The sequence below is a fragment of the Pholis gunnellus genome (genome assembly GCF_910591455.1).
Source record: "Pholis gunnellus genome assembly, chromosome: 19".
NCBI lineage: Eukaryota > Metazoa > Chordata > Actinopteri > Perciformes > Pholidae > Pholis > Pholis gunnellus.
In genome coordinates this window covers 2,542,603-2,558,781 of record NC_136546.1, presented here as the reverse complement: position 1 = coordinate 2,558,781, position 16,179 = coordinate 2,542,603, and the positions used below count along the sequence as shown (strand labels likewise).

The window sequence follows — 16,179 nt, the reverse complement described above, 5'->3', positions numbered from 1 at the left end:
CCTCAGGGAGGCAGTAAAGAGCAAGCGTTCACAGAAACAGTCAAAGGAAACTTTTCAAAACGTAATTCTCTCTCCTACAAGTTCCTCGTGAACCCTCTTGCAGCACAATAGTGAGAGAAAGCTGTCTGCATGGACGTGGAGACATGCGGTCACTGTAACACTGCTCCCATGATACATCACTGTAAGGTACATTTTACATTATGATGACAATATATCCGTTATAATATCCGTCTCAGTGGTTTTAACAGACGACATCCCATCACCTCAATTTTGGCTCCCTCTTCGTTTTAGAATAGAATTGAACATTTTACTGATCACTTTTAAAGCACTGGGTCTGGCCCCAAAACATATAGCAGAAATATTGACCCCTTATGAGCCAACTGGCAGCCTTAGAAATAAAGTTATTATTATAATATGCCTTCTGGTGATGTTGCTGTTAATAGAAATACCCTTTGTAGTGATAGTAAGTAAAAAGAGAAGATAGTGTAGTATAAGGTTTCTTTTAAATAACGTTATTGAACTATGCAGAACAATGTCAGATATAATTAAGGCAGAGGCAAAAAATAGATTAAAGGGATACTACAGCAATTTCGTATTGTGTCTCGATGATGTTGGGGGACTCGCAAGAGACAGGTTAAACACAGAACGGTCAAAATTGATGCAGCGGAGGCCGAGATATCCTCACTTTTAGGGTTAAGCTCTTAAAACGCGGGAGCCTACATTTATACATCTGATGATATCGTCACAATTACACAACAGTTTTGACAAAATGGTGAATGGTGTGCCCCATTCAATTGAGAATGTTTTGTTTAGTTTAAGCATTGACAACAAATCATCATGTTGTCTTTATGCAGAGAGACATTTGTTTTTGTTTGTTATATTTTTGCATCAACATTTTTCACATTGACTGAAAAACGTCTTAAAATTACAGCATTTGGTTCGTGACTTTATAATTTGGTATTTTCGAAATAGACAAGTTGCAAACAGTCTTCAACTCTTCTGTCATCAGGTTTGAGCCAATAAAATGAAACCATCAAATCAATTAAAAGTTATAATATGGCTGATTAAAGTGAACCTCCTCTACCTGATTGGCTTGATAATAGCCACCCTAAATCATAACAGTATTGAATGTAAAATAGCGAACTGTGTAGTGGAAAGTTGGATGAATTCATGAGTTTCACTCCATGAAACATTTTCTTTATGAATCATTCACATTTCTATTTTGCCTTGGAAGACAAATACATTTAGAAAATGTTAATAAAGGTTTACATTATAGACTACTCGCACAAGAACCATTTTAAATTAGGGTTAAGAGTATTGACTATTATTTTGAATAGCGTCCTATTTTATCGCCCCTTTATTCATCTAAACTGTATTATCATATTATGCAGTATATTTACTACTTTCCAAACGTAGGCTAGGCTGATGTGAATTATGCAAACAAAGACAAAATGAGTATAATCGTTGGTGTCCTTAGTGTTGCATTTTTTCCTCCACATTTTGCCCCACTTTTTTCCACACCAACGCTTTCTATGAGATTGGTTTTGTTATTACGCTAGCGACAGATGGTCGACGGGCTGTATAACCCAGCCGCGCTGCTCTCTGGGTAATTACGGTAAGACGTCATCTTCCTCCCCCACACCCCGGGATAAGCACAGCTCTTTTGCCGGTGAAAGATTGGTCGGACAGCGCGGGTGCCATTTGGCGCAGTATATTGAGCTACATCCGTCGACAAAGGCCGTCCAGTTATTTATTTATCGTATTTGTGAATTTTACATTTTGCACTTAAACATCCACAATGAGCTCAATTAACGTCAAAAAGCTGAAAGTGAACGAGCTGAAGGACGAGCTGAAAAAGCGTGATCTTTCGGATAAAGGGCTGAAGGCCGAGCTGATGGACCGCTTGCAGGCCGCGCTGGACGAGGAGGCCCTTGCAGGAAACCCCCCACTAGACCAAGAAGCTGCCGCGGCTGAGGGTTCCGGCCAGGCCGCCGACCAGGAGGGTATGGGAGAGGAAGAAGAAGGCGAGGGCCCGATAGAAGAAAGTATGGAGGCCAACGAGGAGGAGGATGAGGAGGAGGAAGAAGAAGAAGAAGAAGTAGAAAAGCCGAAAAATGGGGGCGATGGCGCTGCTGAAGACGAAGAGATGGGTGAGGGGGAAGATGAGGGAGACGAGGACGACGAGATGGATCCCATGCTTAAGGGAGATGTCGACGACATGGAGAAAATAGACACGGAGGATGGTGAGCCCGCGGACCAGGCTGCTGAGGGTGAGTCGGCCGGATTGGTTATGAAAATGTGACTGGCTGGATGGACTGTGGCTGGGTGTCGGGTTTTCCTATAGCGTTAATGCTACCGCGGGAGGGAGCCGGATGGGAATGACTAAATTCCAATGCGTTACCATACAACAGAGCGTCCATGTTGAGCGATAGCGTGACCTCACTAAACTAGCAAGCGTTAGCCACAAACTGAAACAGCTAGCCGCTCATGCTAATTTCAAGTTAGCATCGGTCCCCACCTTGGCTAAAGCTAACGCTAATCATTTTGTAACGCATTGTCGATATTCCAGTTCACACATGTTAACGTTATCATGCTTATGTAATGGTAGAATATCGTTCGTCACAATTGAAAACGTTAGGCGAATGAAGTTAAAGATAAGACATTGATTTAACGTAGCTTAGTCTGGTTTTTCGTTTCGCTTGGTTAGCGTGTTAGCTTGCCAGCTAACGTCATTTTCTTTGTGTCTTTGGTGCAGTGATAACTAGCAGTCGCCGGTTAGCTAGTTCAGTGGTTCCCGCATTGAAGTCTGGCTTTAAATGGGTTGGTAGTGTGGTGGAGGTGAACCAAGATGGATCACTTTGCGTTACTCTTTAACCCACAATAAATAGAGGCGCCCACGTTAAATAAAGGTGTAATTTAAAGCAGTGGAATGCCACTGCGGTGATAGCAGGGTGCCTCTATCCTGTTCATTACGCTACTCTAAGCTCCGAAGGCACAATTGGGCAGTTCCAAGTTGAGTGCAAATTAAACTTGATTTACGAATTCCTTCCGAGGACTTTTCCCTTCGGTGTTTACGTCCAAGCGCATTTGCCTAAAATACTGGGAACATCTGCACTTGCTGTTCAGAAGACGGGCCAGGCGTCGAACTGCTTGTTTAGCACGTGGGTAGTTAGTCCGTGGGTTGGATAGAAAGTGTCCTCTTGTTAGATGAATTTAGAAAATGTCGGTTTACCGTGATAGGTAATTCAGGGTAAGATGTGGGGGGTGCCAATCAGGTCTAAATATACATTCCCATTTCCTTGCATGATGCATTCGTCCTAAAAAACAGTAGATCTGTCCTCCTTAATACAATGGGCTAACATCTGAATCTTATTGAACACAATACATTACACGCCCTTTATACCAGGGTTGATGTCCCTTTTACTTTGCAGAGACTTGTTTTTCCAGCCCCAGCAAACACTGTTCACAATGTTCATTTGGACCAGCCTATATTGTAATTATTATCTGGTCATTAGAGCTGTTACAATTCATGTAGTATGATTGTGTATATATATATATATTAAAGTGTAATCGTGAGGTGTTACCTCTTTGGTTACCTTACTATTGATGATTATGGTCGACACAATGTAACTAATGAACGGGCTTTGTGGGCCAGAACCCCACTGCCAGTCCGACCTCTCTCTCTCACAAAAAGGAGCACCTCATTCTATATCTTTGTTCTATTTTCAAAGGGGATGCGGACAAAGACACGAATGCTGATCAGAAGAATAAGAAGGGTGTTAAGAGACGCCGGGAGGAACATGGAAGGGGCTACTTTGAATTTATTGAAGAGAACAAATACAGCTGGTAAGGATGGGACAGAGCAAAAATGGCCTTTAGCATCCCTGAAGCGCCATCCATAGCTTTGTTGAACTGTATTGGCTTTAAGTGCCAATGCACATATAACTAGCATGAGGAAAACCCTCATTTTCAAGTATTATACTATTTATTAACTACCTCACTTTCACACATGTTTTGAGGGTCATCCCTGACTACTTTAAAGAGCCTTACCATTTACCTTTTACAGTGCCCACTCACATTTGTGTCTCAAATGGACTGCATTCTGTAGCAGAAGTGCAACTATCAAGTCTCTATGAATTTTCACATCTGTTCCTCATGCCACTTATTGTTTTGGAAAGCCAGTTGTGTCCTCAAGGTGAAGCCAGGCTGCTCAAGAGAGAACCCAGAGGAAAGTAGCAGATGTGCACTTCTTAATGAATGAATGGAGGGAGGGGGGAAGAATAGCTGAGAGGCGTGGGAGGAGGGGTCCAGTGCTGCAGGGTAGCACACAAGGATACAGCAAAGTGTTTGGAACGTCCACGGAGAAGCTCGTTATTTACCGTCCATCGTTTTACCTCGCAATGGTCTTTTTTTTTTATCGTTTTGTTTTTTATTTCACTGGTTGTATGGCGTCAAACTGCTATTTCTGTCTCATGTATCATGTGTTGTTTGTTTGTTGTCATGGTGTGAGAGCGTGGACGTGTGCTTGCAAGACTCTTTTCTGCCCCCCCGCCCAGGTGACTTCATGCATGGTGCGTGTGGATGTTTGTGTGCATACGTGTACCTACTTCTTGGTCAGTGTTTTGTTTTCATTGCGCTGTTGACACACTTTAAAGAATCCAACGTCAGAAAATAGAATTTTTTTGAGGAATTTATTTTCTTTTTCTTCGGAAAAAGTCTGGGAGAATTATTTGAACACAATAGTAGTGCTGCCTCTTTAGGTCGTTTTTGGCCCCTTCCTATCTGACAGTCAAATATTTGATTGCAAGTGTTCATTCATTTACAATTTGAAAGTCCAGATTCTCTCTTTTCCCCAATACCATATATTTGTTTAGCGCTTTAATCCATTATGTGAAGCCTGAGGCCCCTGGGCCGCCATAGGCCTATAGAGCAGCACTCACTGACTGCACTGACCATACACTCCACCTCAGGCTACTTGCTCCAGCGCCACCATAAATCCCCCCCACAGCCATTCGTGCTGCATTCAAGGCCGTTTTAAGAACTACGATGGCAGATGTCTCTGGTGATGTTGAGACTGCTGCGGATAATCAACCCAAATCTGTTTGAGTCCTACTGAATAAAGCCTACTCCACTGGCATCAGGTGGAACAATGCAGAAGCCTTATTGAAATGTGTGACCCTTTACAACTTTGAACTAGCTTCTTAAACTTCCCGTAGTAGAATTCTGTGCCTAATCTCACGCTACAGAGTTGGTAAGTTGCTGTAGCTCACATGACTCATTTCAAGCAGCCAAGCATGTCCTTCACACTCAGAACAGTGAGTCGGTCAGGACCTTGTTCATTTTAGGATTCCACATATGGGAAGTTAAATATACACTGTACCCGCTGTCACTTTGACTGACCCCACAGCAATCCTGGAGATCATAAACACGCTGATCTGAAAGGGGAAAGGTCTTTTATCACTTTGACCAGTGGCTAGCAGTGAGTGCTAGGGACAGCAGAGGTTCTCTCTCTCTCTCTCTCTCTCTTTCTCTCTGTGTGTGTCTCACATTTTAGATTTCACTGGATACTAGAAGGTAAGTGCTGTCTGCCAAGGCCAATAATAAAGACTTCTTTGGAGACTCGCTTGCCCAACTTACTGTTCCTATTTTGTATTGCTTCCCTTAGTCTGTCTTTCCACCTTTCTCCCCAAATATTTTTCAGCAAGTGGTACCCAAGACATCTTTTGTGTTCCATGCAGCTGCATTGACATGTGAATCCTCTCGCTGACTGGTTGGTGTCTTTTTTCAGGGCCTCATTTAAGTCTCCCGTGCCCCCTCTGGAGGAAGAAGATGAGGAGTTTGATGACACAAAAGTCTGCCTGGATACCTGTGAGTGACAAATGCCAAAGTTTAAAGGAACATTTTAAGCCAGTTTGATTCAAAGATCCAATAATATAAGTCAAAGACAACTAGCTGGAACATTATCACACTCATCAGAGGCCCATTTACCTGGATACAGATACTGATGAGTGTGCTTTTTTTGTTGTGCTCTAGACAACTGCGACCTGCACTTTAAGGTGTCACGGGACCGCTACAGTGCCTCATCTCTCACTATGGAGAGCTTTGCTTACCTCTGGTCCGGAGGCAAGGGAACCTACGGTGTGAACAAAGGCAAAGCCTGCTTTGAGATGAAGGTACAGTAACAATGACCTAAACACCATTCTCATTCTTAATGCATCCCGGAATGTTTTATAACTCGTGTAGAACCTGAAACGGTCTGTACAAGCTTTGTGTAAAATGGACGCACAGTGGACTAGTGGAAACGAGTCCTGATACATTTTGTTTGTGTGTTTTGCTTCATGTCAACAGATTGCAGAGAAAATTCCAGTGAAGCACATTTCCAGCAAGAACATGGAGATTCACGATGTGCAGGTCGGCTGGTCCGTGTCTACTGGCACCCTCCTCCTCGGTCAGTGTCTTCTGTATGCTCTAGCTCTACACTCTTCTGTGTATTACACTGCTGGCTGCGTGGAATGAAGTGTTGAGTCCAGCAGTAACTTTCCGTTTACTCGTGGCAGCGTTTCTTCCACTCGCTTCCAGAATCATTTTGTCACGTCACACATGTGGTGTACAGCTAACTGTTAAAGTAATATCTGGAACATGATGGGATATCATTACTTGTGATACACAAAATGGTGACGGGCCAGTGCAGGATGTGTTTCATTCATGCAGACTTCTGCAGTGCGCCAAATACTGTGCAGTATCTTGAATGGACTTAACGGTGGAATCATTTAAAGAAAGCAAAACTCTGAAAGTATCTGTTTTATATATTTATGTTTGTATAAATACAAAAACAGGCTTCTGTGGTTTTCCTTGAGGTCCCTCTAGTGGTTCATAAGCAGCATGACACGGCCATGTAAAATGGCTCCAGCTCAGGCTGCATCATGGTAATGGTGGCTGGCTTATTGCCAACACATGATTCACACACCATAATACGAGTCCCAGTGACTGAGATTCCTTCTGTTGGCCGTCTCAAAAGGGCTTTTTTTTAAATACTTTTTTTTTAAATTCATGTTTCTCCCATTAATTGTTTAGGTGAGGAGGAACATTCTTATGCATACTCTGGCAAAGGCAAGAAGACCACCAACTGTGTGACAGAGGACTTTGGAGAAACCTACGAGGAGAACGATGTCATCTGCTGCCTTATTGTAAGACATGCATGCTGCCCGTATTTTGTCAGTTTATTAAAGTAGATGAAAACCAAGCCAGCGTAATAGACTTAAAAAGCAGGAACCTCAATATGAAGGTGAAAGAACTGCCAACTTTTACTTTGTCATTTGTCTAAATGGCTGGTCCATTTGTTCACATTTCAACTTATCGTCATCACAATTTCTCATATTGCTGTCTTTGTTTAGGACTTTGAGGGGGAGGAGGCGGTGTTGTCCTTCTCCAAGAACGGCGGTGAGCCGGCCGTCGCTTTCCAGGTCAAGAAGGACTCTCTGAACGGCCAGGCTCTCTTCCCCCACGTCATCTGCCACAACTGTGCTGTGGAGTTCAACTTTGGCCAGATGGAGACTCCGTACTTCCCTCAGCCCCAGGGTTACACCTTCATGCAGCAGATCCCCGTGGACGACAGAGTCCGGGGGCTCAAGGGGCCCCAGACCAAGGCTGACTGCGAGGTAGGCATAGTCATGTAATTCCTCTGATTAGTCATGGAGTGTGTTTGTAACTAATATTCAGCAGAATGTATAGTGATTTTATGTAACTTGGCCTTTCATGTCATGTAGATCATAGTGATGGTCGGCCTGCCAGGTTCAGGGAAGACTACATGGGTGAAGAACCATGTCCAGGAGAACCCTGGGAAGTACTACATCCTGGGCAGTGACACCATTGTGGACAAGATGATGGTCAGTCCTGATGCAGCTCCTGTTTTCATTAGTTCACACTCTCTCTACTGTTTAATATGTTGACATTGTATTTTGTCCAATCATTTAATACAGATCAACAGCCTGAAACGCCAGTCAAAAGACATCACAAAACTGAGCGCTATTTCCCAGCGAGCACCTCTTTTCCTGGGAAAGTTCATTGAGATCGCCGCCCGCAAGAAGAGAAACTACATCCTGGATCATGTAAGTGGCTTGTGCTTTTTATTTAGTTCTCCAGATTAGCTTAAAATCAAATGCTATAAAAACCAGTACCAATGAGCCTCTTTCTCCTCTTCCCCCAGACCAACCTGTCGGCCCCAGGCCAGAAGAGGAAGATGTGCTTGTTTGCAGGCTTCCAGCGCAAGGCGGTGGTGGTCTGCCCCTCTGACGACGACTACAAGGAGAGAGTCCAGAAGAAGGTCGAGAGTGATGGCAAAGAAGTGCCTGAGCACGCTGTCTTCAAAATGAAAGGTAAAAATACATAGTAATCAATAAATCCTTTACTGTTCTTTGTTTTTCTGTCGGGTTCAGAATCACGTCCCTTGTTTCCCCTCCATGTCAGGCTTCTACTCTCTGCCTGAGGAGGGAGAGAGCTTCAGCGACGTCGTCTACGCCGAGCTGCAGAAGGAGGAGGCCGGCAAGCTGCTGGAACAGTACAAAGAAGAGAGCAAGACGGCTTTGCCGGCCGAGAAGAAGCCCAACCAGGGGAGCACAACACCAAAAAGAGGCGGCGGCCTGCGCGGTGGCGGCCGGGGGGGCAAGAACCAGTTTGCCCGTGGCAGTGGACCTGGACAGAGAGGCGGTGGCCGCGGAGGCTTCCAGAACAGAGGCAACTTCAGAGGAGGTAGTATTGTATTATATCTGGGATGTAATCAACACCGTTTTTACAACAAGAATACATATATTCTATGAATAAGACTATTTATTGCATTCAGGCTCACTTGTACTGCTCCTGATCTTTTTGCAGCCCCTGGCCCCCGTGGTGGCGGTGGTGGCTTCAACCGTCCACCTCGCGGCTTCCTGCCCCCCCCAGCCTTCAGGGGAGGGTTCCATAACCGTGGCAACTTCAACCGGGGCGGTGGGCCCATCCCCAGCCTGGGTGGATCTCCCAGGGGTGGACCAATGAGGGGTAACATGGGACCCAGAGGGGGTCACATGAACAGAGGTGGCCCAATGAACAGAGGAAACATGAGCCGAGGAGGCGGAGTCAACATGCATCGCGGTGGATCCAGGGGACATCACAACCAGGTGGGTTAGAGAATGACACGCTTTCTTCCTGTTGTCATGTGATCTGTTTTTTGTTTTGTTTGTGGGCAGCAACATGCTCATCATTGTCCTGCCTCTCTCCCGCAGCAGTTCCAGCAGAGAGGTGGTAACCGTGGCAACTTTGGCAACTTTGGAAACAAGAATGGCAACTTCGGTAACAACAGGAACAGCGGCAACTTCGGCAACAGGAACGGCATGGACAAGGCCCAAGCCTTCAACCAGAGCTGGCAGCAAGGGGTCAGTATTAAGAGCAGTCGCATAGTGGCACGTTACACTGGACTTCAGGCTGTCGGTGCCCAAACACTACATGTATATGTGAATACACTTCAGCCACATGTGTAGATAGTCTAGGTTGTGTGATATTAATGAACCATTACAATAAGCGTTTCATATTTCATGTCATTTTGCCCCCGTTTCCCATGAATAACGTATACTACCATAAACCTTTACTACCAGTGCAAAATGTTTTCCATTACAAAGTAGATATACTTCCTGAAATGAGTAGGAACTGAAGGAAGCACGTCTGACTTGGGTACAAACACAAAGTAAGCTGTGCGTCTCTTGTGTCCCGTACAGTTCTGGAACCAGAAGCCATGGAGCCAGCAGTATCAGCCTGGATATTACTAAGACACTTGTTGTAACGGACTGGTGGCCGACCCACCGCTAGCCACGGAACATCCCTCCTCGCCGCTTTTTTGATTTTACTTTCTCTAGAACCCACTTTTAATAATCTCCAACCCACCAACTGACAATGAAGACTAACGCATTATGGAGCAACAACATTCCACATCAGGGAGGAGACCAGATACCTGAGTGTAATCCAGGCTTTCTACATACAACGTGGGTTCAGTCTCATTCAATCACCCGTTTTTATTTCTTTCGTTGTATATTTCATTATGCTTTTTTCACACTTTTAAATGACGTGCTTTTAAAAGGAAAAAAATCTCATGTTTATCAGAAACCGTTTTGCCAGCCCCGGGGCAGATGTTGCGAGATTTCTTATTTTCAGGGCTGTGCATTTTATCTGTGCTGTGATTTATTTTTTGTGTTGCTTTTTTTTTATTACAAATTGTAAATATTTGTTGTTTTTCTTTCCTTTGCGTAGTCTGTATGAGAAGTGCAAAGAATCGGTAATGATTGAAAGGAACCGTGGCTTGTTAGCGAGAAGCATGGTAGCTGATTCTACTGTTAGGCTGTACATGTCAATAGAGTCCGCAGTTAACCCGACGCAACAGATGAACTGTCTTTTGTTCCCAGTATCCAACCTGTAACCTAAACTCCATAGACCTACAATAAACAACTCGTTGGCTTTTTACATTCTTCTTGGCTTGTGACTTTTGATTCGGTTCAAAGGTGTGTAAAAGACCTTTGAATGGGCAATGTCCTAGTTTGCTACTTCAAACAGTGAGGACAGCCCCCCCCCCCCTTACACCTCATTAGGAAAGTATTCCTTCTAGCTGTCCTGTCTTGGAAATGTCCTTCAGGTATTCTAATGTACATCACTTTGAGAAAGTATTTTCACCAAGCCATTTAAGGACTAAAGTAAGCCATTTTATTATTTATATGACACTTACTACACTTGGTTCTCAGCATTTCCTTTAGTGCAGTAGACTTATGAAAAGAAAGTGTCCATCGGTCCAAATAATCTCAAACCAGAACCACAATAGACTTTTTTTTTTTTTAAATGTATATTTTCACCACTATTTAATTTTTGAACAAATTTCTGCCAATGCTAGTTCGGCACGAACGTGGTAGAAAGCGGGCAGGGTTACTCATTTTCACCAGCAAACCTAAAGGGCTACACAGTGTCACAACCCGTCCACCTATTAACGCCACCAGCTGATCACGAGGACCTGTTCCTGACGAAGCAGAGGAACTCTTTATCACCTCAGAGGCGTTCTGTTGCGCTGAAGCTCCCCCAGAGTTCCTAGTTGGTGACTGTGTGGCCCCGGCAATAATGGCAGCTCCTCGTCCAGCAGCCCATAATGTGTCCCGGCACGTTATCCTGGCAGAGGACACCCTGCTTGTGTTCCAGCACTAGAACAGCTGGACAGACCGTCACCGTAGAATACTAGTGGTGTGTTTTTTTTTACCTGGCTGTGTTGACATTTAATAAACGTGTAAATACGTCACCACTATTTCAACCCGTGCACGAATGTTCATTAATTAATTGGCTTGGAGTAATAACTGTATTGTGATTAGGAAAGTGTTAGTTCGCCCCAGTACTGCTGTGTGATGAATTGTCAACTATATTTAAATCTGTGGAGCGTTTGTGCCCTCCTGTTTTTATTCTTCTGGATACATACATCAAGCAGAATGCAAGCTTTTGAGTTTACAGTATAACCTATAACACAACAGACTATATTTTTATTGCTTTATGTTGCAGGTTTTATATCAGGTCTTTTATTATTAAACCAACAATGCAAAAAGCTTTGAGACTTTTAGAGATTTGTTGTCTTTTCTATCTTACGGTTTTTATATTTGTGTTTTAAAAACTGGGACTGTATTTTCCTTTTTAATTTGTCTCAACTCTATTAAAGTAAAAGAAGCTGGTACACACTGACTTTGTGGTTTATTACAGTGGAAAAGTATTAACCGCATTGGGAATATCCCGATTTTATCATCTTTCAACATTAAATTGGTGGAGATTTAATGTGGCTTAAACCGATTCACTCCGAGAGATTAACATTGTTTTTAAAGAAGACATATAATCCTCACTTTCAGGTTCATCCATGTATTTAAGGTTTCTACTGGAACATGTTCACATGCTTTCATGTTCAAAAAACATTTTTATTTTTCTCATACTGTCTGTCTGAATATATCTGTAGTCAGCCTTATTCTGAAACGCTTTGTTTTAGCACCTGTCTCTTTAAGAGATCTCTCTCAGAAGAAAGCCCAGTCTGCTCTGATTGGTCAGCTGTACCAGCGCTCACAGCGTCACTGCAGCAGAGTTTAGCGTCACTTCTTCAGGTGACTGTCATTGTGACATCACAACCATACGTATTTATATAGCAACTAGATTGGCTTTACAATAGAAAAAAACAAGTACATCTCATTTTCTACAATATAGGAATTTAAGCCATTACTGTGTAGCTTTGCCTTTATGCTTTGGCTCACTGTCTTCCTAGAAAACAAAACTTTCAAATCGCTTTAAACAGGTTTTATAAACATTGTAAACATGAGTTTATGGTCTCAATTTCTAGTTCCAAGTCTTCTTCAATACAGCATGATGCTCATTTAGTAAATGATGGTCCATCTAGAGTCAAATAGACCATAAAGCAGAGTAGGGCGGGGCTACGTGGTGATTTACAGGTCGGTTGTCTGGTCTGGGAGTTTACAACGTTAACCCTTTCACAGTTTGTTTTCAGTTCAAAAAACAAGATGGCGGCGGGCAACGGGCTTAACTCAAGGCTTCAAAAACGACAGTCCACAGACCAATGGGTGATGTCAGGGTGATTATGTCCACTTCTTAAATACAGTCTATGGCTCAGAGTGAAATATCTGTTGGATGGATTGACAAGAAATTTGTTCCAGATATTCTAGAGGATAAACTTTGGTGATTCTCTGACTTTTCCCCAACCTGGTATGGGTTGATTTAAAATATCTTGACAATCGGACATCAGAACTTTGACCCGGGACCCTCTAGCTCAGGGGTCTCAAACCCATCTTCACTCTGGGCCTCATCAGCATCACGGTCGCCCTCAGAGGGCCTGTTGTAAATGTCAGACTGTGTAAATGTAACTTCTCCTAACATATTGGTAAATAACTGTCTCTGCATTTGATTATTGTTTATTCAAGTGTTAAAATATTGTACATGCAGTTATATACATGTAAAAATATATTTAAGCACATTTCTGTTATTATAACTTAAATCCTTTTAATTTAGGGTTAAGAAACCCACATTACTCTATCACACCTTTAAAGAAAATAGCAAAGACAAATATCAAACACAAGTTATTACAATAACTTTGTTCAAAGCTTAAAATCCTTTCAAGGGTGCGTTTGCACAATCCCATGTGAAGTATTTCATGTGTTGTAAAGCCACGTTTAAAGTCGTCTTCAATGTACTCACAATACATTTATATGTTAAATGTAGAGTAACCAGCCAAAGAGCTGCTTCTATGACTGTGTGTTTAAGTATCTCATCATTATGACTTTCTGTCTCATAATTTCGACTACGGGGATATTTTTATTATCAAGTCTAACTTTATATATTTGTTTTACTTCTTTCTCTAGCTCCATCACCAGATGAAAATCTACATGTTTTATGATCAAATACCTGCAAAACTAATCACACGGCCATCAGCCTCAGTTGTACTTGAGTGATGTTAGCATGCTAACACTGAACTGAGATGATGAACATCCACATGCTTTGTTATTGTGAGTACATTAGCATGCTGATGTTAGCATCTAGCTCAAAGTTGTGCATAAGTGGAGCCTCACAGATCTGCAAGCATGGCTGGAGAGTGTTTTTCTCTTTGCCACTCTCCGTAAAGCTGCGACCGCTGAAGCACACGAGCAAACTGTGTGCTCGTGTGCTCGAGGCATGAAACTCTTTCCATTTCTGGACTGATTAGAACTGATCTCCAGGGCAGTGGTGGAGCTAAGTGTTCTCGTTGTCCCTCATTTTGACGGACAGTGTTGTAAAAAATTCCGTCAGAATCTATTATTACTCGTCACTTTAATATTTTTTATCATAATAAGACAGAGGCTAAAGATGTATTTATAGCCGGAGTCTGTGATTCTAATCCAATTCACTTTTTGATCAATTCAGTGACCATCGCTAGCTGTCCATTCAGTGTGAGTCATGATGAAAGATCTGGTGTTCACACACAGTTTTAGTTTTGAATTTTGGAAATGACTACATCTGTCTTGCAACATAATTTGAGTTTTCGACTGACACACAGGCGGCGGCAGCTCTCTTGATACTGTATGTGTTTGTGTTTTTTTGTTCATTAATATACAGATCAAGCTTATAGATTGTGTATCTGTAAGGGTATGGAGAGGAAAGATGAGCGGAGAAACGGCACCAACCGTACGGTCACTTTTCATGTCAACACACACGAAGCAGATCAATGTTTTTTTCCCATTTTTCCCTCCGACGGACGACTTCTCATGGCGCTTTTTATTTAGTTCTGAAGGCTGAACCCGCTCTCTGCTGCCACACGGGAGACCGGACCTACCAGACTCTGTGAACGTCGGATTTCCCGATCCATCAGATTTTTCCTCCATTGTTAAAAAAGTTCCGTCAATGATGAAAAATATTCAGTTAACGCGACCTCTGCTCCAGTGTTGGTTCAGTGACCTGGAAATGTTGGTGCATACATGTGCTAATTTGTGCTTTTAATAATCTTTACGCTGTTTGGAGTGTTTCTTTGTCTTCATATTTTAAAGGTGCAGTGTGTAGGATGTGGCGCTATCTAGTGGTGAGGTTGCAGAGTGCATCCAACTGGAACCAAAAAAAACTGTTTGTTTTATGCGTTCTGGATGGTGTGTAGAGGACTCGCTCAACAGATCAAGAAAGTGACAGAATCCATGAGTGAAGGCTTATTACTGTTATTGAAATGAATTGGGCTATATTGGTCACTGAATATTTTTTTTTAAATGTCAGAAATTTGTAAATTCTATAGTAGTAGTTTAGTAAATTCTGAGTTGTTTGTTTAATATTTTCACTTTAACATATGAAGTGAGATGTGAAAACTTTGTTTTTTCATTTAGTTGCGTAATAATTGTGCACACATAGATATTCTCCGAAGAAAGCCAAAACCTCACTTTTACTTTCTTAAATATTCAGGTTTGAGGTTTATTCACATTTTGGATTGACCGAGAGCTCTGTAGTTGTTCAATAATAAAATTAATCCTTAAAAATACAACTTGCCTAATAATTGTGCAGGTAGTGTATATTGATATTATATTCCATTTCTACCAATAGATCCCCCTACATTTTACACACTGGCCCTTTAAATGTTGCCTACAGGGCCATTTGTACAACAGATACTGGTGTGTATACTACATATCCTGGTGTATATGTACTACAGATACTTTTGTGACGGGTGAATACTTTAATAAGAGTAGTATGTGTGACGGGTGAATCTTTAATAAGAGTACCAGTATTATGATATTCATTCTTTACATCACCACCATGTCTCTTGTGGCTTCCAGGTGTTGCTGGAGGTGCATGTTGGGAATCCACTTCCCTCCCAGACAGACAGCTGCTTGTCTTTGGCAGGGCAGCATGTTTACCTCTATCAGCAGCATATTAGTGAATGACAAGACCCCCCATCCAGACAGCAAACAGTGCATTAGCTACTGGCCCTGATTTGGCCGGTCTAAGTCCGATGTAAACACTCAAAGAGTCCTCTCCGGCTTAATGCGAAGTGACTACACGTTTCTCCGTATGTGGCCATGTAGCTCCTTCCCACCGCAAACAAAGCATTATGAGTCGGTTTGTCAACAGCGGTGTGCCCGCGGCTTGACAAATGCTACAAGTCATTAGGCAAATTATTTGCTCTTCTCTACAATTTCCTATAAGTGTAAATGAAGAGGTGGCGGAGGAGGCCCGCATGTGAATGTGATCATGAATGCGAATGGGGGCCCAGACAGCCGAATGCCCTTACAGCAGGGAAGAGGAGGGACCAGAGAGGGAAACTAAAATATTTTATTTTCCAAACATAAACTCATCCATATTATGTACAGCTTGAAAAAAATATAACACATCAGACAGAATTTGAATGATTGCTGCAGATGCAACGCAACTCATACAAATTTGAATTTAAAAAAAAAGATATAAAAAATGTACAAAATATATAAAAGTGCTTGTGGAGTTTATGGCAGCAGGACTACCATGTCGTGTGAAAATCTCCTGATAAATGTCCATTTAAATATAAAGTACTAGAGGTGTTGTTCAACAGCATTAAACATATCAACATCCCAATGAAAAGACACTATAATATCACTGTAGTACTTACAGTCTGAGATTACAAAAGTACTATAGTAGCTGTCTATGACT

General features: G+C 42.4%; 1 protein-coding gene across 2 annotated transcripts; it reads left to right on the top strand.

Annotated features, from left to right (window-relative positions):
* The first annotated feature begins 1,650 nt into the window (after positions 1–1,650).
* On the top strand, positions 1,651–11,729 carry hnrnpub (heterogeneous nuclear ribonucleoprotein Ub). 2 transcript variants are annotated; one of them, XM_079180329.1, is made up of 14 exons: positions 1,651–2,270; positions 3,732–3,846; positions 5,789–5,868; positions 6,034–6,173; positions 6,349–6,448; positions 7,075–7,187; positions 7,395–7,658; positions 7,767–7,886; positions 7,980–8,108; positions 8,207–8,375; positions 8,467–8,748; positions 8,872–9,152; positions 9,261–9,407; positions 9,747–11,729. In XM_079180329.1, the coding sequence occupies exons 1-14, from the start codon at positions 1,799–1,801 to the stop codon at positions 9,795–9,797; spliced, it is 2,463 nt and encodes an 820-aa protein (XP_079036455.1). In that variant the 5' UTR covers positions 1,651–1,798; the 3' UTR covers positions 9,798–11,729. The 2 variants fall into 2 exon arrangements, with proteins under 2 accessions (XP_079036455.1, XP_079036454.1); XM_079180328.1 differs by having other exon boundaries at positions 9,258–9,407.
* Positions 11,730–16,179: the final 4,450 nt, after the last annotated feature.

Excerpts from the sequence above, each read along its gene's own strand:
- hnrnpub (XM_079180328.1), top strand. The coding sequence starts at position 1,799 with ATGAGCTCAATTAACGTCAAAAAGCTGAAAGTGAACGAGCTGAAGGAC. Across the intron at positions 7,887-7,979 it reads CCATTGTGGACAAGATGATG|ATCAACAGCCTGAAACGCCA; the intron begins GTCAGTCCTGAT and ends CATTTAATACAG. Across the intron at positions 9,408-9,746 it reads ACCAGAGCTGGCAGCAAGGG|TTCTGGAACCAGAAGCCATG; the intron begins GTCAGTATTAAG and ends TGTCCCGTACAG.